The sequence below is a fragment of the Lepisosteus platostomus genome, chromosome 4 (genome assembly GCF_059453375.1).
Source record: "Lepisosteus platostomus isolate fLepPlt1 chromosome 4, fLepPlt1.hap1, whole genome shotgun sequence".
Lineage (NCBI taxonomy): Eukaryota > Metazoa > Chordata > Actinopteri > Semionotiformes > Lepisosteidae > Lepisosteus > Lepisosteus platostomus.
Window position 1 is genome coordinate 23,501,516 of NC_142614.1, and position 26,394 is coordinate 23,527,909.

Consider the following 26,394-nt stretch of genomic DNA (forward strand, 5'->3'; position numbering starts at 1 on the left):
AGCTTCCATTTTTTAAGAACTTACGATGTTTTACACGATTATTATCTATATCATTTTCGCATTTACTCCAATAATGTATTAGGATGGGTTTGTAGCACGGATTTAACAACCGTGTGAGGTATAGCGTGAGCATTCTTCGCTGTATAAAATGTGCACATCGGTGCGGTGTATCTACTCTTGCGACACTTGACAAACCGTGCGATCTCCATTAGAAAGTGTATCGTTTTGTTCGTATCTGCATTGCAGTTCGATTTTTTTTCTTAAAAGATATGACACTAGTTTGGGAACTTGCTTTTGTGCTAAATAAATTATTAGAAGCGATATTTTCACTAACGTTTTTTTTGGTGTTTATTCGTTTTTAATTTGTAGGCAGTTAAAGCAGCTCTTAAGAGGTTATGCTGTAATAATATTACACACAGTGCAGTTAGCTGCACAGATCTAATATTTGCTGAACAGATGACATGATGGCAGCGCCGTGCCCCCTTGATTAGGATTTGAATTAAGTTTTAGATATCGATAGGAATGAGTTGTTTGTACTCTTATCTGCATAGGTTTCGGTAACGATTTTAAATCTAGATTAAGATGTGAGTGATGATAAGGAGCAGATTTAAAGTCGAAAAATGTTTTAAAACTCCTTCAGAAATGTACTGGTAGGGCTGCAGACATGCTCAAGGTTAGTTATCGTGCTATTGATATTTATTTTAAAAGAGAAAATATGTGTGCGAGAGCATGTATGTATAGACATTTCCAAATTAATTTAGAGAACCGTGACATGTTCGTGTATATAGAGGGCCTTGTGTTGATGGTCTAAAACTAGTTTTGCCTGTTAGGCCAGGGAGGTTGAACTAAACAACTGTTCGGCTTTGAAAACGAGAAATATGTAGAAAGACACGCCGCATTTTAAAATCTTTTGAGCATTATGGCGTAGAATTTCAGAAACCACTGTACCTCTGTATTTAAACAAAGTCGTCAGGGCACCTGAGATATTGCTCAAGTGCTATTCGTTCGCGGCATACCTGTAACTTTCAATGTGTGGATCTACTGTACTGTAGGTAGAGTGCTTGTAGGTTTTCCGTGGATTCAGTGCTGAAAATAGATTCCAGTCATTTCTTGCATTAAATTGCAATAACCATAGGGATAATATTGACGACACCTAACTGGACTTATATTGACAAAATAAATGGTGATTGACAAATGGTTTAGTTCACAAAATCAATTATTGGTTTAAATTAGCACAATGAAGAGAGATATACTGTAAAATAGGTAGTGGTACATGAAAGCATTAGGTACAGTATGTTTGTGGTCCATAATCTGAAATATCATCCTCTGTGACCAAATAGCTTGGAAAAAACTCTACATGAGTTGTTTTTAAAATGAAATCTTTAACCACCTGATCTGTTGTTTGATGGCAACGTTTGCTGTGCCTGAGGTTTCTAGTGTTAAACCAGTGCAAACTGGTGACTGAGGGAAAACTGCATGAAGGTTTGATTTAAATTTTCGAATATAGGCAAAACAAATAAATACAAAAACGTTTTATTTGGATATTTTTAATCTCATATTTTGTAATTGAAACCATGATATCTCATCTTTAAAAGATGCTGGCTTTAAAAGATTGATAATCAGCTAGGATCTGTGGCAGAGTACATTATTTGACTTAAATTAGGGGTTTATCGCATCTGTTACTGGAGCAGCTTTGTGACACAGATTACATATTTTAGTGTTAGAACAGCAGACATTAATACTGCAGTGTTTACAGAGATTTTAACTTGTAAAATGCATTAAGTGAGAATTAATAGAATTATCTATCTGTAGTCTACCTCACTGCTGGGAAGTCCAAACCTGCCTCATGCCACAGAATATCTCCTGCAGTTTTATTCAAAACAGTGAAGGCTCACTCCCTGTCACCCTGTCTTCATCAGGAATTGGATTTCCTGGGATGAGCATTGCCAAAAATACAGTATGTCTACCGTCTACCTGTCCTTTTCAATCAGACCTCATTCTAAGGTCAGAGGTTTGCACTCCAATGCAATGAGCCTTCAGCTGTGCATTTGGCCTTCCTGAGGCAGTCCCTAAAAAAAATCTGGGATTGTCGCATGTAACAGTTGTGCACACTGCGTCCACTGCTGTCTTTACTTTCTTTATCTCGGCGGGAGTTCAGATGGGGCTGAGTATGACTGAGCAGGGCCCCTCTCGTTAATCCTGGAAGGGTTCAATAAAAAAACTAAGCAATGACTTAAACTCGGTTCACCCAACCCCCCCCCAAAGGCCAGCATTTTCCTTGTGGCTTTAAGGGTTTTGTCATCTTAAAAAGAGCACTTACCACTTTGGCAGCTCAGTGTTGAGATAAGGAAAATGAAGAAACCTCATTTTAATCTTTGGCTATGATGTTACTGAATCCACTAACTATCAGAGCAGCCTTTTTTCTGGCTATATTGTTACCAGAGAGAGTGATTAACCTGTAGGCATTACTACCTTGCATCTTCTTTGGAGAAAGTGACTCGGAAGAAAAATCCGTTCTACACCCCTGCCATCTTCCAGTGCAAATCGGTACAATGAATCAGAGGCAGCTCCTAATGGTTCTCGGAATCATTCCCTACTTGATGTGCGGTTGCTGATTAGGGATTAGGAGTGGGGATTCGAGAGCAAGATTTCTGTTGTGATTCTGAAATGAAGCCACCAGAACTTGCAGTTCATCTAGGTCTGATCTAGTGGTATTGGATTTTGGAATGGTTTTTGGGATCTCTTGTCAACTATTGTGGATTTAAGCCCATTCATGCTTGTTCTGAAATAAAACATGCACTTAATTTGTATGTACTGTAACATTTTAGCATACTAGCACTAGACTGGCTTGCAAATGTCCAAATTTAATTGCATAATGTGTTCTTTTTGCAGTCTAAATATTGAGTATTCTAAAAGAAAACAACAATAGTGAAGTATGAAAACTCAGGTGTTAGGATTTACCACTGGAAAGTGTATTCCATGCAAGGCTGATCTGATACAGCTGTGTTATGGTCTCAGCATTTTCCTTTATATCGCTATAGATGGTATAGAATACTCACCACGTATTATCTGTTGCATAACTCTGTCAGAAGGAAGAATAAAATCATTGCAAAACCCTTCGCAGCACTGCAGTCAAGTGTACATTGAAAGCTGTTACACAAGTCCGCTCATGTTATTGGTGTGTATTGTGACATTTCTTAAGCCAAGCCAGCACGTAAAATAATGATACTCAGTTCAGTTCAGGTGTGAGCTTTGCTGGTTAAGTATCTTTACAGTACAAACTCTACCCAGCAGATGGCAGTAACACATTTATTTTGTTCTTCAAGACAGAAGTAGAATTACTCAAAGACATGATAGACTTGTGAAATTGTTCATATACTAGGCTTTGCAGTTTTGGAACATGTTCATTGTTTTAATGAACTTGGGTGTGTTTTTATTAAACACATTTTATTTTGGAGAGATTAAAAGGGAAAGGGTTTGTTCCATGTTCTCAGTAATGGGAAATACCCTACGGTTTGAAATCTGCGATTGCTATAATAATGCATCACATGTTGTGGTGTATTCATTGTTGACTTAAATAGTTTAAATACTGTAAATGTATGGTTGCTGTGAAACTGAATTGTTCATTGTATGTCTCCAGTGTTGCCAGTGCATAGATGCAATGCGATTACATTACTTGAGCTTTGTTGCAAAGGGGAAGGAGGAAACACCCAAAAGCTTTAGTGGGAAAACACACACAAAAAGCCTCAACCTCCTGGTTGTATTGTATTATTTTTCTTTCTTCAGGAGACAGTGCTTGGATGATCTCATCTTGTGCCTATAATATGGGAAGACTGTAGCTTTGTTTTAAGCTCCATGAAATTTCCCTCCAGAAATTTATTTTGTATGTTTGTATTTTTCCAGTTCAAATCAGCTGATATCTTGAGTAAACAGGTTTTGATTTACAGAAGTGTTTTGCAATCAAATTGTAAATTATAAGATTTAGAATAGAAGGTTTCAAGCTTGGCGCTGAGGGATTTCTGTGTTGAATGGTGTTCATTCCAACTGGGGCTGTAACCACCAGTACTAACTGGTACCTGGTCAAAATAATCATTTGGCTTGTTTTGACCTTTTTCTTCACTTAGCTCTTGGTTTTGAAAACACCCTAAGGTATGTTATTTGTGGTCACAGATATTGGTGTTTTATAATTTTGTGTAAACAATTGGAAATAACTCATGGAGTGACTTGAATAAGAACAATTTTAAAAAATACAATTAAACTCACTCATGAATCATAAAATTGAAAAACATTGTTGGAGTGGATTGTACTTATTTAGAGTATGTGGATTAGAATTGGATCTAGAGATGTTTTATATAGCTGCTTAGCACATTTAACTGAAAACCAGCTGCATTTTATTATCAACTATACAGTGCCTTCAGAAAGTATTCAGACCCCTCCATGTTTTCCCACACTTTGTTGTGTTGTAAACGTATTTCTAAATGGATTGAATTGATTCTTTTTTGCCATCAATTGACACCCAATACCCCATAATGACAAAGTGAAAACAAGTTTTTAGAATTGGAGGTTCCCAGGAGCAGAGTGGCCTCCATCATTGTCAATTGTCAACACCTCTTCTCGAGAAGGAAAGGCACTGCAGAGATTGGTCAATATGGCCCACAAGATCATCGGCTGTGGTCTAAAGAGATTAAACAGCTCTATGAGGACCGCTGCCATGGTAGAATTCTGGCCATGATAGAGGACAGTCACCACCCTGGGCATAAGCTCTTCACCCCACTGCCCTCAGGCAAGAGATACAAGAGCATACGGACACTTATCACTAGATTCTTCAATAGCTTCTATCCACAAGCAGTGCGATTTGGTGAACACATTTAGTCATGCCCCTCTGATCACACCTATACCATCTACCTCATTATGATTTCTTATTTATTGCACATCTACAGTCAATGTTTACATTCAAACTGTTTACTTGTACATTGTCTACTGTTTGTATATTGTCTTGATGTATTGTCTGCACTTTGTGTTTTTGCGCTTGTTTTAACAATCGAGAGACTTTCTTTAAGTAAGAATTCCACTGTACCAGTACATGTACCGGTTACATATGGCAATAAAGTTCAAGTTCAATTGGAAAAAGTTTGGAACCACCAAGACTCTTCCTAGAGCTGGCCGTCCGGCCAAATTGGTTATTTGGGCAAGAAGGGCCTTGGTCAGAGAGGAGACCAACAACCCAATGGACACTCTTATCAGAGCTTCAGAGTTCCTGTGTAATGATGGGAGAACCTGCTGGAAGGACAACCATCTCTGCAGCACTCCACCAGTCAGGTTTCTATGGTAGAGTGGCTATACGGAATGCATATGACAACCCGTATGGAGTTTGCCAAATGGCACCTAAAGGACTCTGAGAGCATGAGGAAAAAAATTATCTGGTCTGATGAGACAAAAATTGAACTCTGTCTGGCAAAAACCAGGTACTGCTCATCACCTGAAAAATACCATCCCTACGGTGAAGCATGGTAGTGGCAGCATCATGATGTGGGGGTACTTCTTAGTGGCAGGGACTGGGAAACTGGTCAGGATTGAGGGAAAAGTGTACAGAGCCAAATACAGAAGAGAGGTCCTTTGAAGAAAACCTGCTTCAGAGCGCACACAACCTTGGACTAGGACGAAGATTCACCTTTCAGCCCGACAACGACCTGAAGCACACAGCCAAGACAACGCTGGAGTGGCTTCGGAACAAGGGCCTGAATGTCCTTGAGTGAATTAAACTACCGAATTAAAGAAAAGAAAGCTTGTCAGTATGGTTTCCAATCTTTAAGTGGATCTGTCTTACAGCAAAGGTGCACCTTAAAGCTCAGTAAATTTTGTCACAGGGCCTAAAATTGTCATAGAAAATAGAATAACTTTCTGAAAGCCCTCCCCTAGATCTTCATAGCATGCTATAGTCATTGATATGTTTTTCTTTCTTTGCACTATCCAGGTGTTCTGAAAAACCAGTGCTTTTCTAAAATCATTTTTGGAAAAATGGCAATACCTCATTTGTAGCAAACTCTCTGGAAAAAAAGACTGGATTGAATCATTCTTAGTAACTAGTTCAAGAAAGCAACTGGTGCCGTGAGAGACTCAACAAGCCTGGACAAGGATAGCAAGATTTTTAGGATTGTTGTCTTGTGCTACCATTTAACAGCTTACGTGTGTCAAAAACTTCCCATAATACATTCTTCCCCTGTAGGCCCTGTTTGTTCTCAGACTTTTCTCAAACCGGTTTTCCCTTAAAATTCTCTCCTTAGGTACTGCTTTTAATAAACCGCTCACTACCAGTCACTTCAAGATAGATAGATAGATACTTTATTGATCCCGTGAGGGAAATTGCAGTGCAACAGCAGCTTAACACACACAACACAGCCACAGTGTAACGAATTATATACTAATAGTACAATACATACAATACAATACAAGAGTTACTCACAGTCCGGACACACAAGAGGAAACTAGAACAGAACAGTACACAGAAAATCGTATCACACGTATGAATATAAATATAGATGTAACCATAGATATAAATATAAATGTATTGCACAGGTCCCTGGCATATATTGCACAAAAGTGGTTGTAAACGGGGAAAAAGAAAAAGAAAGAGAACAAATGTAGCAGTATATGTGTATATGCGTTTAGTCCAGAAACAGGTCACTGTCGCTGTTGCCTCTGCCAAGAACATTGCTTACAACAAAAGGGTGTGCATATATCACTCCAAGGAGGATGTTGCTCAGTTAAACTTAACTAATGCACCTGACTGTTTATTCTAAAATGTTTCAAGTTGGTGTTAGTTGGTCTGGTGGGAAGGCACGTGCCTGTTTGTTAAATAACAGTTGACGTGGGATAGCTTGTAACGAGATCTGCCAGCAAGTGTGTTTATGGCAGCAGTACTGGAATTCGTTCCTGAATTGAACAGAGATAAGGGCTGCAAATGGACAACGAAAATAGGGTTCTCAAGCCTTAACTCAGACATTTACAAAAAAGCTGTGTATTTTATGGTTGGGAGTGAAATGAAAATAGGCTAGCAAACATCTTGAAGAAGGAGGATGCTTTTAACACAGACCTTACTTTTCAAGGTTGAGGGAACAAATAAGACTAAAACCAAACAAATAAAATCAATAAAACAAAAACATACTTCAGTATGAGGCAATGACTAGAGCAGAAATTGTTTTAAATGGTCATAAGGCACTGAGACTGAAGTATTTTTTATCAGTAGTTAAGATTACTTGCCAGTTAGAAATTTGTGGTGCTTCTGTTGCTGTAATTATGATGAGTCTGACACATTGTGGATGTGTCGCAAAGAACAGTAGATCTCAGATAAGGTCATTGGTGCTCTAAAAATGTTGGCGACACATAACAAGGCTATTTTGTGCATCATCCCTTTGTCTTCATATCAAAAACACGGGGCTGGAAAGAATGCATGCTAATATAGTTTTGGGAAAAATATAGTTTGTCTGAACCTGACTGTCAATCTGTGAACTGTCTGCATTATTTTCAGTATTTTTTATTATTGTAACAAATGTTTTCTGTTTTTAAAATTGTGTATAAAACTTATTTCTAATTCCTACTGTAGTTACACAAATATTGCATCAAAGGATAAGTGGACAGAGGAGATCTGTCAATAGGGATGAGATTCAAGTCGTGCAGGTTTTTTCCCTAACAACTGTATGCAGTTATGCTTCTTAGATTTATAGATTTTATAACTTTTTAAAATTATGAAATGAGGCCTCTTTACTGGGTAAAGGCACTCACATAAACACAATGATTCGAGTTCGATCCTGAGTCATCTAACGGACTGGGAATCCCTAAGCCAGGGAAGTTTCGGCTCCCCTAACATAGGGATCCCCATCTCTCACGCGATGCCAACAGTGAAGGACACATCTCCTCTATAAGGTGCTGAACTGTGGTCCTTGTGAGATGTTAAATGATGAATGAGTTGAAAGTGTGCAGGTCAGAGGAGTTTGCCTATACTTCCCCCTTCTTCCCCTTGTGTGGTCACAGGATTTCTGTCTGTGAGTAATGCACAATTGGCCCATTTTTAAGGAAGGCAGAATAGTGCTGTGGGGAAGTGTTAGGCGTAATGGAACAAAGAGATGGCTTGTACTAGTTGTTGGTCATGTTGCTGTGCCCCACCTATTTGCCAGAGTCTGTTCAAATGGGTTGAGTTGGGTGTATTGGCAACCAATTTAGCCCAAATAATGTCTCAGATTTGGCTGTTGTATTACAGATTAACTGTGATGGACTGGCATCCCTTCCAGGGTGTAGGATCCTGCTCTCCCAAGACCTTGAGTTGGAAGAAGCTGTTAAAAAATGAATAATTTATAGAATCAATGTAGAAACTTTTTTTGGGTGCCTATGGAGTCTCTTTTATCATGGTTTACAGTTCTCACTTATGGTGGACACCCCAGAAATTGACTAACTCACCTAGAAGTACCAGACCTGTTCTTCATTCATTCCATGCTACATATTCAGAATCCCTTGTTATATTTTTTTTTTATCAATGATAAACTAATAAGACACACAGTATAAACCTAATTATATCCCAAGTGGTGTTTGTCTTGAAACTGGGATTATATTACTAAACTGTTTATTATTCAACAACATTTTCTCTGGATATTTTCTCTTTAAACACAACAAAGCTCCATCTTTTGCATTGTTCCTAATGGATTTGCGTTTAGCAGCTCAGTCTCGGAGAAGCCCGTGTGGAAATTTACTCTGCAAACGTGATGTGCAGGCAGGAGGACTACAGAAACCAGAAAATGCGTCTTGTTAGCTTTTCTTCTTCTTTTGCAACCCAATAACACCTTTAATGGAGTTATCTTATTCTTTAAGATTATATTTTGAATGTTGAATACAAAGGAATTTTACATAAAGGGCATCTAAGTATGGCTGAATCATTTTCTTTTGCTTTTCTACCATTGTGACTGAGATACCCATGACTGCATTGTTCAATTGTACCACTGAAGATTAACAATGTTGGACTTTCATTCACTTTAAAAGGCAAATGTCAAAACATCTTCATCTCATTTATGAAGGGGATTATAAATTCTGACAATATGATAAGAGTAACTTTCTATTAGGACTTTTTTTTTCCCCTTTTCAGCATCTATGTGCTGCCCAGTAATGGAAGCGTTTTCTTCTACGTAAGCATATAGTGTTACTGTGAACTTCAGCATTCATTCTGCTGCTGCCATCATTAGTTACATCATTAATAAAGGTGAACTAGTCAGATGTATTGCCTCAAGCAGTCAGATAATCACACAAGAAGTGGCGATCTTACCTGTCCATCACTTTGGTAAAGGTCTATCTTGGTTTTATTTGTCCATAGAACTGAAAATCTACTATTTTTTATACTTTATGAAGTTCTTTGTACTTCTTTGAAAACTCTGAAGCATGGTACAGATGTCTCAGTTGATTACACAAAGGGTTTATGTGACTTCATGCAGTTATTGCCTCAAAGGGATATGCAACCAACTACTGATATTTAGACTCTAAAATGTACTTAAAGTGAATCTGTCCCAATTCTTACGATTATCTAAAATCATTTAGCTGAACTGTAGCAAAACACGGGTGAGTTCCTCAGGGGTCATCTCATTTAGGAGAATCACATTCTTTGGATTCTCATGGGAAAATCACTAAATTGGCTGCACCTTGTGACTTTAGCTCCCTATAAAAGTGGTTCCTAGGACAGTCAGAGGTTGTCTCTTCAAGGACCCTCATCGTTTAATAAGACAGTGAGTATTCACAGAGACAATTCAGAGAGAAGTTTTGTTAAGCACTTCCAGGTAAAGAGGGCTTATAACAGGATAAAACTGGTAGCAGCCTCTGTCATTTTCCTACGCCGGTAGATAAGAAGAAGGTTAATGAGTGTACCTGGCCAACTGGAATTGACCGAGAGAGGTTATTGCCACTGCTGTCCAGGGAAGATACAGTTACGGTTCATGTGGAGACCCCTTGCCACGCTATCTAAGTGGGGGATCTACCACATGAACATAAAGTGTATTTGTGTTCAAATATGACTAAATGTATTCATGGAATTACCTAAAAACATATATTGTTTTCATTCATATTCCTTTCATGGGCATAAATGCAAATAGCTGAATGTAAAGCAAGAATAAATATTACGATTTTGAAGGAAATTGCTTGCTTGATGGCTTGTGTCCAGACTGAAGATTAATCGTTTATCTAATTATGTTCTTTAATAACTTATTTGCTCAAGTTGTGTAAAATTAATACGTATATTAAAGTATATATACAATGTATAAGTGTTAATTTATCAATTTCCCTTGGGGATCAATAAAGTCTTATCTGTCTATCTAATTATGTCATTGAGGACCTTAACGTACTGTAGATACAGTGTATGCTAGAGTATTTTTGTTTAATTGTGTATATATTTACTGAATTAGAAATATGAACAGGAAATTCAGAGTATTTTATGCCTACTATGAATTAGAGCAAACAGTGATTCAAACAACAGAGTATACAGTTCCATATACTGTAGTATAAAATCTTCTGTGATTCATACAAATGGCTGATCAGTCCCTAAGGAATTATAATGGCACTAATAATACAGGATTAACAATGTTAACTATAATAATTAGATTGGTCTTTATAAAAAGTATATTTGATTCTCAAGGGTTTGAAGGTGTGTATACATTGAAGATATACATTAGAATGAGTGAGCAGACCAAGTGTCCTCAATATATTTTAGCTGCTACACTGAATATTCATTTATATTCAGTGGTGTTGACAAACGTTCAACTGTTTTTGATGATAAGGCAAAACATTTTTGGTTTGGTGTTATAAAGCCAGGACATCTTGCCAGAGTCCCATCTTAGATTTAAAGGAGTTATTAAGCTATTCCACAGTATTTCTAGATAGAGGCAAAAGAAAGGTTGTCCGAATAACCTTTCCCGCCACTAAATATCAAAGATATTTACGGCCTTAATGCTACACCATGCTATCCTATTATTATTAAAATTACAATTTTGAGTTGACATTTAAACAGTTTGTCTCATTCAAATCAAGTATTTAAAATGTTTTGGGACTTTAAACTCAAAGTATCAGTGAATTTAGTTTGACAGATGTTTCCTCAATATCTGAACAGACTGTATCATTCAGGGAAAAATACTAGTTTGCATTAACATCTAGTCACACGTCTGTCCCAGAGCTTAAAACAAATTGCAAATCTTAAAGAATACTGTCTCACAAACCAAGTAATATATACTAATTTTAAAGCCTTACAGTTCTGTATGTGCGCAAGTCTTAACCTTTGTGAATGATTTTAGTGAAAAACAAATTCACAACCTGTTTTTTTTTACAAAATACTGGAGCAGGATTTACATTTCCAAAATCTTTTACTCAAAAACTTCACAGTACAGTGATGAGTACAAGCCATGTGAAGGGGATTCTCTCCTCATTTTTTCCAGAGGATATACGGTACATAACTAATATGTAGACCATCTCTATCTGCAGTAGTTTCATTATTTTGAGGAGACATTTTATGATTTATACTTCGTTGTAGAAATACTTGATTTTTTTCTGGGAAAACATTGGGGAGTTCTTCATAGATAAATGTGATTTGTGGTAAGGCAGTGGCTATGAAAGGAACTTGATTTGATAGGGGATTACCTAATCATTTAACCACTTTGAAGATTTTCTTGAAAATTGTAAACATCCTTCAGGGAGGAAGCTGGTTTTAAACCTGAATCATGCTTTTCCTCTTTTGCATCTTAACAAGCTGACCATGTCCTCTTCATGATATGATTTGCAAAGTAGGATGCCTAGCCTGTGACTGGTGTTAAAACAGTATCCAGCCCTCTATTTATCTAGTGCTCTGAGATGTGATCCACACTAAATGATAGATCACTTTGGAAACTGTTTACAAATGCTGTGCTTTTGTACTGTTTAATAACAAATTACATTTAGTTCTGGCACTGGGGTGCCATATACTGTACAAGTTCTGCATACATAGATATCATATAAACCATTTTTCTTTTGCGATTCCTTCTGGGGAAATTCATGCAAAATTCCTCCAAAATAATATGTTCTGGTTATACTTTCAGGATTTAAATATGTTAAAATTGGTCTAATAATGATTAAAAAGTTATGGACTGGCGTCCCATCATGGGTGTAGGCTGCCTTGTGCCTGTTGCTTGTCTTCTGACTTCTCCACAACCCTGTATTGGATTATGTGGTTAGAAAATGGAATGATTGATGGATGTGTAATTAATGATTTATTTGACATAGTGCCTTTCTAGGTTCATCATCTCAAGACAACGTGAGTCCTTTTAAAGTGACATCAAATGACTTATCCATATGGAATGGAAAAACTCATTAATTGGTCTCCTGCAGCTCTAGCATTTTTCTGCTTCTGTTTGATTGTTACAATCTTGGAAATATTAGATATTGTTCAGTTCAGAGCTATTAAATCTCATGGAATACTCTTCAGAAAAAGCCTTGAAAATTCAGCTTATCAGAGAGAATTGTATGGCTGTATCTGGGTCCTTAAATCTCAGGGACTAAAATAAATGTAATGTTGAAACTTGTTTTTTTTCTTCTGTGTGACATTTTCTGCTGCAGAATGTTGTTTTTTTGCTTTGTGAACATCTTTTGTATCTGAAAAACAATAGCACAATAATCAGTTTGTTATTGGAGCAACAGAATGTTCCAAATCAAATTGTTTTATCTCCTTTGAGAACATTAACAAAGTTTCTCATTAAGAATCACTCATCCTTTTTGTTAAGTAGACCTCTTTTTTTGTTTATTATATTTAAATAAAAGTACTTCAGGTGTAATTTCCCATTAGAGGCAATGTGAATGAAAAGAGGAAATGGAAGTTATTCTTGGGATAAAGACCGTTATACTGTATATATTTGTTTATGAGCAAAAGTTGAGTAATATATCTTCGAACTTTCCTTTTTTCATTACAGACTTGGGTTATGTGGAATTTGTAATTATTTGTTTATAAGTAAACTAGCAGAGACATTTAATACCAGCATTTTAATTTGTATAGGTTTTTCAACTTCTGCACTATGTAAACTGAGATTCTAGAATTCTTCCTTGCAGTTACTGTTGACGCCACAGTATGTCACGAGCCTGCTCAGACAGTGTTCATTTCCTCAGTAGATTTAGAGACTTGAGCATTTAGCTCAGTGGGAAGTTCAAAGTCTTAGTTTCTTTTATTGAGTTTCAGATTTCTGCCGTGAGGTACTCAGTAAAGAGGCATATTGCAGAAGAAAAAGTCAAGGAAGGTGCTAAGGTGGTTTGAAGTCAGAATTAAATACCACCACAGAAGCCTTCAGTCTCGTTTCGGCAATGTCAGTTTGTTTAAACTGCAAAACAGTAGGTAAAATGTTTGATATTATAAACATTCTAAGTTTAAGTGCTGTGATGTATAATATTTCTGCACAGACTTGAAGTGCCTCACCTGTTAAAGCCTGTGCCTGCAGTGTAAGATGTACATGACGGTGTGAAGGCTACAATTTGAATGCAGGCTGCTCCTAAGATCCAGTGTGACACAGCACACACTTGGCCAGGCACCACCACGATTGGATGAGTGACAGCAAATGTAGCTCAGTGTCCCACTGAGCAGTGACCCTGTTCCTGGATGAGCACCTGGACTCAAAGACCTAATCAAATGAAGCCCGACACTTGTTTTCTTCAACAGCTTGTTCGGTCTGTTTTGCAGTGAGTCGCGTGGAGCAGCAAATCGGGAATATAGAAATTAGAAGTACCACAATGATACCAGGGTCATTCTCTGGGTGCTGTATTATTGTATTGCAATCAAGGGAGGAAAACCTGAATGACATAGTGCACATTAACAATCATTTGTGTATTTGTTAAAATGTGGATAACCATGGGAGGGATCACATATGTTACAGCTTGTTATTTGTAGTGGTTCACTTGTGGTGTTTGTCACCCTTTGGAATACCTGGAAATACAAAGTCTCTGTAGAATCGTTGTGTCTTGGTGGAAAGTGATCATATTTTCGATTTACAGTAGTCCACCTTAAGATGACTGGTTTATGCGTCTGTATCGGAAGTGATGGTTGATTCCTCAGGCAACACTTGCGGCTGCCCTTTCCTCCTGCCGTCAGTTTTCTCTGGCCCGCACAGAGCCTCCAACCCTTTGACTTCTCCCGTGTGATGTGTCGGGAGAAGAAAGAATCCATGTAAGGGGAGGCTGGCTAACGCAGATACCATGAAACTCCATGTGACCTGGCTATTTTCAGCACCCTCTTCCCCCACCTCCTTTGGCATCAGCCCCAGCTGTTGTTAAGGAGAGACAACATTCTTGGAGCCACATCACCAGACATGCGATATCTTAGGAGGCAAAGGCATATATAAATAATACTGTGCAGGAGACACTTGGCTTCACTTGCAGCCTCTGTTTAAGATTATTCATTCATTTACATGTATTCACATGCTTAGATCTGTGCCTTGTGGTTTTTAGAGAGCTTGACGGTGCATGAGCACCCACTGGGAAAAGCAGATGTGCAGACTAAAGGCCGATGCTAGAATAATGAGATTTCTGGTTATAAAGATCTAATTTTTTTTTCATTCTTGAGCTTGTGTTTTTTTCATTTCAGACATGAAAGGTTCGTAAACCTATTTGTGGAAGGCTGCGTTGTCTCTACTGCAGTGGCAGTTTCAAGCCACATGGAAGTTCAATTGAAATGAAACTCAAAAAGTAATTTGTGCTTGTAGATTCTGATAGCAAATTGTCCAGCTGCAGCTGAAAAAAAAATTGCTCTCTGCTCAAATTTTAATGTGGCACAACATGTACTTTTGAAGACTTCATGTGCATACTTGTATAGCTATGAGACGTTATGTAAAAATTTTCCATTAGTATGAACATGCCCCACCCATGGGACACAAAGAATGTGTCAACACTGTTTCCACCAGAATTTATTTTACATGTAATTTAAAGGAAAAAGCTGCAATGTCTTGATTTGGCAACTATTCTGCCCTTTTGCTATGATACTTTGTATTGAGCAGAGGCGTAGCTGGTGTCCCTGTTGGATACTGGTGGGCCGGAAGTCTAGGGGCTGCCAGCTTACAAATCCCAGAGTGGCTTCTTTCAGGTGTCAACAGGTAACATAGTTAACATAGCAGAAGTCAAACAAAGTCAGCAAAGGCATGTCGAGATAGTTGTGTGGTAATGTAAGCCTGATGTCTTCTCTCCTGTAGTGTTACCCCAAAGTGCCTCAGGTATCTGAAGTTCTGTATAGATGTTACAGAGGTGTCATCATGTTGCAAAAGAGGTCGAGAGAGCCTGTTTTACAGGTGTCTTCTGATGAAAGGCTAAATTATGCCGTAACAGTAATCATTCATACCATAACCAATGTGAAGGTGGCGCCTTGATTTCAGTAGTTTCTTGCTGTAGGGATTACTTTAACTTGCAAGGCGCTGACTGGGATCTGTCTTGTACAGAGTACTTGTATTATGTAAAGAGAGATGGTTGTTTGTGCTGTAATGTTTATTTTACTTTTGGTTTTTATGTGACCTCTACAAATATTGACCATGTTCAATTTGTTACACATACTGTAATTTAGTTCTTTGCAGTTTGTGAAATTTAGAATGAAAATCTGAGAAGGAGACGAACTCAGATCCTGCCAATCAGCTGCTCCCGTGAGATATAAATGGGGGAAGTTTTTCTTCCTAGAGTCCCTCCACCAACTCCATCATTACCAACCTTGGAGCAAACCCGTTGGCTCATCTCGCAGCCATATCACCCTGCAACTCACAACTGGCAACCCACTGAAGCTAAGCAGGTGTGAGCCTGGCCAGTACCTGGATGGGAGACCTCCTGGGAAAAACTAAGGTTGCTGCTGGAAGAGGTGTTAGTGGGGCCAGCAGGGGGCGCTCACCCTGCGGCTCATGTGGGTCCTAATGCCCCAGTGTAGTGACGGGGACACTATACTGTAAACAGGCGCCGTCCTTCGGATGAGACGTAAAACCGAGGTCCTGACTCTCTGTGGACATTAAAAATCCCAGGGTGTTTCTCGAAAAGAGTAGGGGTGTACCCCAGCGTCCTGGCCAAATTTCCCATCGGCCTTTATCAATCATGGCCTCCTAACAATCCCCCTCTATGAATTGGCTTCATTACTCTGCTCTCCTCCCCACTGATAGCTGATGTGTGGTGAGCGTTTTGGTGCACTATGGCTGCCGTTGCATCATCCAGGTGGATGCTGCACATTGGTGGTGGTGGAGGGGAGTCCCCATTACCTGTAAAGCGCTTTGAGTGGAGTGTCCAGAAAAGCGCTATATAAGTGTAAGCAATTATTATTATTATCTCATATAGGTTCTAGCTCTGTGGTCAAGCTTGCGTGTCTTAAGCCAAGTGGGTTAAAGCAACTGTTTGTCCTTAAACTCCTGTTCAGTAAACCATCAAATATCTTATTTGCTAGTGTAATCTGTACTGCCTAGCAGTCTTTTATTTACAGTGTAAACCAGCTGAACTTTGCACATCTATTTAGAAGTGTTTTAGTGCATATAATGCTTTTTTTATAAAGGTACACGTAAATCTCAAAAAGCAGCCCAGAGGCCATTTGAACTTTTTATACTACTGTTGGATTGCTGTCACTGAGTGGGCTGAAGGAGTTCAGTATGTTCATTCTGCATGTTGCACAATAGACACAATCGTCTAGTTTGAGCTGGAGGTTGGGCAGCTCAAACCAGTACTGGAAAGACAGAACGAGACATGCCTATTTATAGTGTCTGCATGAGCACGTGGTATGTCAAAGAAAAAAAAAAGAATAACCTTTTCTGAAAAAACAGAACATCATACTTCCACACTTATAAAGATGTTTAAAAATGTCACCTAGATAAGAATGGAGATCACAGCATTCCTGTGTAGCTTAATCTTTGATCATGCAACATCATCTTAGAACTTTTATTGCTTTAAATACAGTATTGGGTTTCCCTTTTTAGAATAAGATAGTGGTCCTCAATTTCCACTCTGGGCAAATTGCCTACTTCATCATAAATAAGGTAGATGGGCTGTTTGCCCACTTGTGCCCAGAGGGGAAAATTGGTTCCAGTGTGCTTTGGGACTCGGTGTGCTTTTGTTTGGCAAAAAGTTATATTCCTTGTAACTTGAGCGTAGTTTCTTCCTCATACTGTTTGTAAATAGAATTGACTGCAGTTTTAAAGCTAGTTTTCAGTTGTAGCTTTACTTGTATCCTAGAAGAATATGGAAAAGGAGGGAAGACCCTCCCTCCAGACAGTATAGTCTGTCTTCACCTTTACTAGATTGTTTACAACTTGAATTTCTTTCACACACCAATTCACCCTTCTGAACTGTCAAAAAGACATTGAGTTGGTAGGCATGGTAGGCTCCGATTTAAATAGAAAACGTCTGAATTTGTTTAATAAGAATGCAGTGTTGTGAAACCTAATAATTTAGATTTATAACGGTGAAGAATACACAAAGCCAAGTGTTAGCACTGTGAAAAAAATGAAAAGAACGTTTTAAAGGAAGTCTGAAAGAATGCTGTTTAACCAAGGTTATGTATAAATACACGTTCTTATGTTTAAGTGTATTCACTAAATTTATATTATGGGATAAACTTTAGTTTTTTTCCCCTTAAACCACGTATTTCTAAGGAATATACTCTAAAGGTGTGAAAGATTCTCAGTGCAAGCATGTTCATTGGTTTAGGAAATGTATTAAGCAGTGTGGGGTCTACAGTATTTAATTTAACTACTATGGTTTGTTAACATGTGTGAGATTGTCAAAATGTACGATTATTACTGGTCCACTTAACGTTAACACAGACATTGCTAAAGAAAAAGAGAGGAATAGCCACCTCAAAACAAGTTCATTGGTAAAGTCTGAAAATGTACTGCTGTTTCTTGGCAGTTCATCCACATAAGAAATGTTTGAATACAGCAACAAGGGACAGGTCTGATAGACATTTTGTTTTTATAAATATCTTTCATCTTTATAACATGCAGTACAACATTATTATAGTTTCTCCTGAATCTAGCCCCCACCCGACTACTGTATGAGTGTCTTGAAATCTGGGGATGTTTTATGTTGAGTATGGCCATCCTGGATGACCTCTCGGCATCTCTGGGGTACTTTTCTTGCCGACCTCATCAGCTTTTGTGGTTCCTTTCTTTGTTATTCTTCACCCACAGCCCCAACAAAGCAGCAGTGGATCCTGAAGTGAGTGAGATTTGTACCTTAAAATGCCCAGAGCTCTCTCTCTCTCTATACTGCAGTAAATGCACAAATACTGTGCGATCTGTTAACATGTCCCTGCCGCCGACTGATAATGAGTGGAACTCCACAGCTTTTTGTCTAAAAATACCTCTCGTTATTTCTGAAGTTTGGGAGTCACAGAGGCTTTCTAGGATTAATGAATCTGTCTCCCCATGAACCCTCTCTATCACTGAAATAAAAGGAGACTGCTTGTCAGAAAGTATTAGGTTGATGTATTTGCCAGCAGGCCAGGATTAAGATTTCTTAACTGCAGTATTAACTTCAATGCAATAAAACTCAAAAGGTCATCCATGTGAAGGTGTGTAAATCCTCATTTATTTATGCAAGTCTTGTAAATTCCTCTGTGATAAATTTTGTTTTATGTTCTGTTTATTGAGTGATGCTATCCTAGGGTATGATTCCTCTTTTCTTGGCCTCATACATTTTTTTGTTTTTATGTTTTTGTAATGTGTTTTATCGATGACTCTTTTTTGTATTTCAGCAAAAGAAAAAAAAATAAAAGTGATTTTTTTCTTGCCCTGTATGATGTGCTGTGGACGATGGAAAACAAACCAATGTGAAGGCAAAGGTTTGTGCTTTTTCCTGACTCCTGTGTTGAGGTCACAGGCCCAGCCTGTTGCTGTAACTTTTTTTTTTCTTGACAATAGCTCTTGCGGGGCATCTTGAATTGGTATATTTGAAAAATCTCGGACATTGTTGACCTTGAATGAGCTGTCATAGTGGCTAATTTTTATTATTGAATTATGGCTCATTGAAGCCAACTGTGCTGTTGGTCTCTTTTTGAAAAGCTTTGACAGGTGCCTCTCAGCAGTGCTGCAACGGAGACAAGCCCATTTATGCTCTAATGGTATTGCAATAACTAGAAATGATACTGAAGCACAATTTTTCAAAGAATCAGCTTAAAATAACAGGAAAATCTGAAAAAGAGTACTGTACTGTGCACAGAAATACTGTCTTTAGTGCAGATGTTTAAAATCATGCACATCCTTTTACCTGTTACAACAGTTGTAGCATTCCATCACAGCCTCCAAGGTTTATCATAACCTGCTTTGATCAGTTCTGACTGAATCCTCTCTTTGAGCTTATTTATACTGGTTGCCGTCTGATTCTTAGCTTGACTGTCACGTTCACCCTATACTATTTCTAGGGAGGTGATGATCAGGGGGACAAGGGATTGTGAAAGTTAGTGTGTCAAATACTATTGTTTCTGATTTGATTAATCTGGGAGCTTTTCAATCATTACCCCATCAGGATGAAAAATGTAATGATTTCTTGCTGCTTTTGAAATATACTTTCTAGTCTGACTGCATCTTCTGGTTTTACAACAATAATTACCCTGTCACGCTATCAACTCCATGTTATACTGTAGACTACAAATTCTCATACATTCCTTTTTCTGCTTCTCACACATTCCCTTTTGCAGCTGAAAAGTTCAAACACTATTTGTCCCTATCCTTTTTTCTGTATTATTCTTTTGACTGCTGTTTGTAGTCATTCATGTAGCATTTGTAGGCATTTATACTGTAGTCGTTTCTTTGTTTCTTGAGTTTTATTTAAAATATTTATGGATACACATTCATTTTGTCTTTATCCATTTCCTTGAAGCCCATGGTAATTCATCTTCTGTGCATGCGTCCTCTGCCTTTTTTACAGGATCCAGGGTACTTTTCAGAATTTCACATGGATCTCTTAAATTATTTAATGTCTGCAATTTTCTAACTAATAGAAGCAAGCACACTCTGTTAGCAGGGGTAATAGTTTCATGAAACTGATGTAAGAATTGATATAATTAGCAATGTATTTTTCCTTTTGAAATTGATATTAAATGTTTGCCTTGGCACTCTTTTCCTTATACAAGGTAACAGTAGGCTTCACCTGTTGCACTTGTTTCTGCCATGGGATCTATATTTGGGAGTCGTAGGATATATGTTAACAGGCAGATATTCGTAGGCATAGCCTGCCTATAATCCTGTGAGTTCAAGTGAAGCAATTTCCGAGTTGTCATGCTATTATCCTATTTCAATCTTGACATTGGATGAGCGCAAGACAGGACATCACCTTCAGTAAAAATACTGTTCTCTTTTAACGGTATAAATAGGCAGAAGTTTGAGAATTTTTAGGTTTTTCACAGAAGTTGTACAGTAGGTTCTCCACTGGCCACAAGCTAATGTATGAGTATCGAGTGGCAGGAATTGAAACCTATTGCTAAAAGAGACAGAGGATCATAGTTGTGCTGTCGCAAACCATTTCATGATATCTTGCTTAATTTTTTTTAGTGCACGGATTGAAAAAGAAGAAGAAACAAATCATTTGTTTTGCCGTTTGCTGTGTTTACACCATAGTACAATGTTCACTGTGTCGATATTATATTATCATAGTCATGCTGGTCTCCTGTTGTAATTGTGGGTACGGCATGTGGTTTCTTTGTAAATGTATTATGATGCTTTATATAAGCTCTCAATATGCCTAAGTGTTTAAAAATGAAGTTGTGTGTATGACAATCAGGGATTAGGGTAAAGTAGTTTTGTTTTCCAACAGTATACTGTTGAAGTATGATATCATAAACAGAGATGCTTATTTTTACAAGAGAATAACAACTTTGTCAATTAGTATCTTTTTCAACTCATAATTTAATGTATAAACTATAATTATAGGCTCAAATACTGAGTTAGTTGCATATTTCCATGTACTAATTATACTACCTAATTTTCTTGTTTTGACAGTGCTTCAAACATAAGTTATCCTCTTCCTGGTAAATTAACAGTTTAAAATCATGTGTTCTGTCAAAAAATATATAATCAATCTACTTTTGTTCTAATCCTCTTGCTATTTTTATAAATGCCCCAGTCTCTGTTTAAAATTATCAGGTAGTTCATTTTAAATCCTCTTCTCATAGCAAAAAGATCAAAACTGATTTTAAACCACTGTAAATACACATTAAGGTCACCTATTTTGTATAGGATGAAACAGTTTCTGTTTAATAAAATAAATGCCCCTATTTACGATTCACTGTGAACACTGCACTTCTGGTGTATTTTGTTTGTTCAGCTGTTCACATTGGACAGTCAATAAAGAAAACAGTTTACATTCATCGGTACATGATTTTTCTTCAATTTTCTGGTATCCAGAGTAAGCTATTTTTTGTCACACTGCAGTCTTGCTGTGGACAGTAAGATAATTTTGGATAGAGGCAAATACATTCCACAGCTCTTTGGGAATAATTGTGTGGTGACTGATGTTACCATCAAAAACTCCAGGAAATGAAGTGTCAAGGGACTGTGAGATGCATTAATTTTAATACTTCATGTTTTGTAAGACTGTGGATCGGTTATAACAAAACAAGCTCGGGCAGCAGAGACTTCACTGCCATTGAGCTGACTACATGTCAAATCAGTCATGGCTGAATTTGCTGTATGTTTTTGATTGCTTGTAATGTTTCCTGTAACATTAGCCAAACGAAGTGATTTTTAACATTTCAGTTTTGTTAAGTTGGCAGAGATACGCAGAACACTAAAAATGATGTAAGAAGCCAGAGAAAGATTTATGGTGCTAAGGATGTTACATTGCCAGCAAATGATCACTAAAAGTATAACAGACCAGGATGTCCTTGGAGATAAAGGTTTTCTTTGATCATTCATATACTAATATAAGTGACCATGACAAAAGTGAAAAAAGAGAGCAGCATCCAAATGCCATTGACAATAAATGTAGCTGAGCTATTCATTTTAAGTATAATGCTAGTCATGGTAATCTCATCAAAAGGACCTTGAGTAAAGAATCCTCCACAGATACCAGTGCTTTCGGTAAGTGGCAGGATTCATTCTCATTTTTTTTTTATTATTTGTTTAGCTCATGGAATAAATGGCTTCTTTTTATATCATGATATGTCTGTGAGTTATGTCTCTTCGGGTTGGGACCACATGTGATTGGATTATTTCCTTTGAAATCCAGGGTCAGAGCTATATGGAATAATGTGAGTCAGTGGCTCGAGCGAGCTCTAATCCGCAGCTGGGCGACCAGCCCAGCATTCCTCCAGAACAAGTGGCAGCTGCATGCGCAATAAGCGGAGAGACACTCACACTGGCCCCCCACCTCCACAGCCACAGCAGAGCCGTCATCATGGGGCATCCCAGAATTCTGTTAGCCTTGTCATGTGCTGCCTGCATTGAATAACAGAGGGAGAGTGGGCTGGATTAGGAATGGGGTGGAAAACAGGGCTGAGGGGGGAAAAAAAGCCCACAGGGCTGAGCTCCGAAGATCAAAAAGCATTTCGATAGAGCGCTGACCCGGGACACAGCAGCCACCTGCTAACCTATAAAAACAACAAAGCAGCAGGTGAGGAGGGTATTTTCGCAGAGTTTAAACTGACTGTCTCGTCAATCTCTTTGACAACGTTTGTAAAAGTAATAAAATATGCGTTTGCATGTCTATGTAGACTGGAGGGGCTCGGGAAAGCTGTCCTTAGTGGACAGTGGGTTGTGTCCTGACCATAACTGATTGATCAGAGCCTAAGAGCAAAGTAAGAGATGGTTACAATCTTTCCAGCACAAGTATAGTAGTGATTTACTGAGTTACTAGGCAGTTGTAAATTTTACAATTTTATCTAGAAATGTCAGTTGTATTTGTGCTGAAATCTGGCTTAACTATATAGCATATAACATCTTAAATCTATTGTTCACCTTTGACTGGCAATGTTGGGAAAGTTAATATTCTAAGGAGATGTATATTTTTTAATTTAATCAACATTTGATATTGTTTTGTATCATGTTAATAATTGTTTTGAATTAATGTGCAATACCTTGGGAAACAAAAAAAATAGAAAAAGTGTTTGAAATGGGACACTAATAATACATGCTTAACAAAAGAACAAAATGTCAAGGACTTCCAGAACTTTCTAATCTCTAACCCATACCTGTAATTTTCATTATTTAGAAACATTTATTAGAATTCTTTACTCTTTTTATTTTAGAAATGAAATTTGCACAAACAGTCCAATTACTTTAGTTCCAACAAGAACAATTCCCCCCCCCCCCCCAGCTCACGTTAAACTCTTCAAAGAACATTGTGCTTTATGGTGCAGGAAAGCTATATTTATGTTGAATTCTCTTTACATTTTGCACATGTATAAAACTTACTGTAGCACTGAACTGCTTAAATACAGGAAAAGCAACAGATTTTAAATATTAAGCAGCAAGACCTTTTAGTTTTAGATCTTTTAGAACTTTCTTCTGCTCTTTGTGGCCTTCAGGAAAGGGCACACCTATGCTTTTAGTTTTCTTGTACTGGATATACACAGATCCTCTCGTGTGTTTTGTGCTTTGTAAGATAATATCCTGTCAAAACCTCCAAGCGAGATTTATTTTTTTTATGGAAAACCAGCTTCTGCTGAAAGTCTTGATAGTGGACCAGTAGAGGGCACTTTCCCCTTTTACCCAGCGATTGCAGACCAAGCCACAGGGGCTGTGTAGCCTGTCAGATGAGATGTTAAACAGATACCACAACACTGGGTGTTAAAGATCCCACAGCAATCTTTCAGAAATGGCAGGACTATTAACTGTTAACTCCAAAATTGGTTATTGAAACCTGGTGTTCCTTTTCTCAGCTTCCATGATTTAATGTCATAATGTATTTTGCTGTATCTGTTCATCTTATACACTGTTTCCTATGGCAGCATGTTCTTCTGTTCAGAGTGATAAGATATGAAACGTTATGTGTTGGAACTAACTACATGGCATTACCCACTGAAAAGGGTGTAGGTGGAGTTTGATTTTCAAATCTGGGGGCATTTGATCTTGGGTGCAGTTGTCCTTCTGACTATTATAAACATCCACAGAGGGATCTCAGGGATCAGTTTTGCAGTCAAGTCAGCTTCTCAGTGAAGAAGAGTAGCTAAGTGATAGGAAGTATTTCATCTTTCATCGTTGGAAAGCAACACATGCCTTATCCATTTCATTGCAGAAAAGCTTCATGTTGATGTGGCTGTCCTGACAGTGAGAGCTAATTGGAGTGAATAATTTCAGATGGTTAAAAGCCTCAAATAGTTGTGGCTCACTGCCTGTCTAAGTATGTACCTCTTGCACACTGCCGGTTACAAATCCCATAATGCCCAATGCCACTGGTCATACAGGGACAGTGAGTGGAAAGGTTTTCTGAAAAGCTTGTACAATGTGGAGATGTGTGTAAACCACTGAAAATCCTTGTCCGCCTGAGGCATCTCAGTGGATTTGGGTGCAGAGAGTATACTCACTTGACTTGGCAATCTCCACCCACGGAGAACATTCCTGGTAATGAGTGGTACCATACTGTGCCCTAATAAAGACTAATCACTAAGAAAAAAGACATAAAACATAAATCTTTTATTCAAGGCCAAATAAAACCAAGAGTAAAATTATATGTTGAAAGTTATCATGAAAAGATAGATCTTTAACCAAGTTTTACATTTTTAGACAATAGTAGGTTAACAGGTTTGGGCAGTTCCATAAAAGTGCACATTTGAGCTTCCAAGTTCCACAGAAGTGGTTCTGCACAAGAAAATACCCTGTCGCCCATAGAGTGTGTCCTGCTGTTTGGCAGAGTGAGAAGGCCTGTAATACCAGACCTCAGATTAAGTGTTTGCTTATACAATTTGCCCTGGGGCTGCAAAATTCATAAATGTGAGAAATTTGAAATCCACTTTGAATTTCAAAGAGAGTCTTTGCAATTTACATTGAGTGGGAGTTATTTGCTGATGCTGAATAGTTTAAGCTTGCACATGAGCCACAGAACTTAGGACATATTGACTCCTATTTAGTATCTTGGTATGTACTCCAGTAAATTGAGTGTTATGATAGTCTAATCGAGATGACACAAAAGAAATGCATTAATATTTCATATTTATATATCTAATATCTAATATATCTAATACTTTTGTGCTAGATATAAGTTTGGTTGCCTGCTTTCATGATAGAATCTCTCCCATAATTTCATACTGTATGTAAGAAAATTATATATTTAAAATAAAGTAGAATTTGACAAAGACAGTTGATCTTTCAGAAGGGCACTGCAGGATAACTGAAAAATGCATGAGAGATTCCTCCTTTTTAAAACTGGAATACTAATATAGATTAGATAAAAAATGAACAAAATGCTTTAACTCAATATCTTGGAATTTAAATAAATAAAGAAGGCTCTAACATTTGAATGGAAGTTTATAAATGTCCAGTTTTATATAAATCTTAGAAATTGTTATGAAAATTGAATTCTGGAATTTTCATTTGAGTGTTTTCAAGCCTAATTAACTAAAATCTGACAATGAAAAATGTCTCACCTGAATCAAATTTTAACAAGTATTACTGACCAATTTTTAAATGTTTAACCCAGTGAAGTTCTGTATAAATATTGTTAATAACTGTTTAGGTGGTAGTTATGAAGTTTGTTATTTTAATAACGGTAGCACTAATTTGTTTGTACATTGTACAAAATGGAAGTTTATACAATTTTTTGTGGTGCTACACAATCTAATAAAAATAAAATGGAGTTCAGAAAAGACCATGTTTATGTACTGGAAAGAAGTAACTTTGGTTGAAAGTAAACATTGGCACAAAGTGTGAATCTCTGCCCAGACTAGCTATCTGTTGTGTATTCTGTAGCTTTAAATCCAAAGGATCAAATCTTGTAGGTTATATTGAGATAGCTGCTGAAAGGTTCCGAAATTAGACCTCTTAGTTACCACTCAGATTACACTGCTTACTCCAGCAGTCCATTTCAAATGTGGAAAAAAATATGTCTCAAGGGCAATCTACAAAAACAAACAAGCTTCTTCAGTTAGTCCCCTCTGCCAGAACGTGATGTATAACTGATTTACTAAAGAGAGACATCTTGGTTAACCAAAGAACCAACACTTATTTTAAAAGTTTTTTTTAGTAGCTGAAATCAAGTTTTTGTGCCAGATACTAAAGCTTAGTTTTACCAGATTATTTTTGAAGTCCGACGATTTTTAACAACTCTTGCAGTTTTCTTTTCAATATGCTTCCAGTTTTCGAGACTGAAAAAATGCAAATAATAGCTGGTATGCTAATAGTGTGGATACCATTGTTATCTACGGTATATGTTGTTTTATTTCTAACACTGTTTGAAGCTGTGTCTATAGTGTCA

At 37.6% G+C, this 26,394-nt stretch overlaps 1 protein-coding gene across 9 annotated transcripts in view; it reads left to right on the plus strand.

The window, feature by feature from the left end:
- slc20a2 (solute carrier family 20 member 2) overlaps nt 1-26,394 on the plus strand; it is a 72,495-nt gene that overhangs the window by 448 nt on the left and 45,653 nt on the right. For 3 of the 9 annotated variants that reach the window (XM_088629092.1, XM_088629094.1, XM_088629099.1), the window contains one exon: nt 18,743-18,829. The exons of 1 other annotated variant lie outside the window; for it this stretch is intronic. In XM_088629092.1, the coding sequence (XP_088485218.1) occupies nt 18,784-18,829 (46 nt within the window). In that variant the 5' untranslated portion in view covers nt 18,743-18,783. Of the gene's footprint in view, nt 1-18,736; nt 18,830-22,422; nt 22,597-26,394 lie in introns of those variants that run through there. 5 more of the 9 variants (XR_015935904.1, XM_088629093.1, XM_088629098.1 and 2 more) reach the window with 4 other exon arrangements.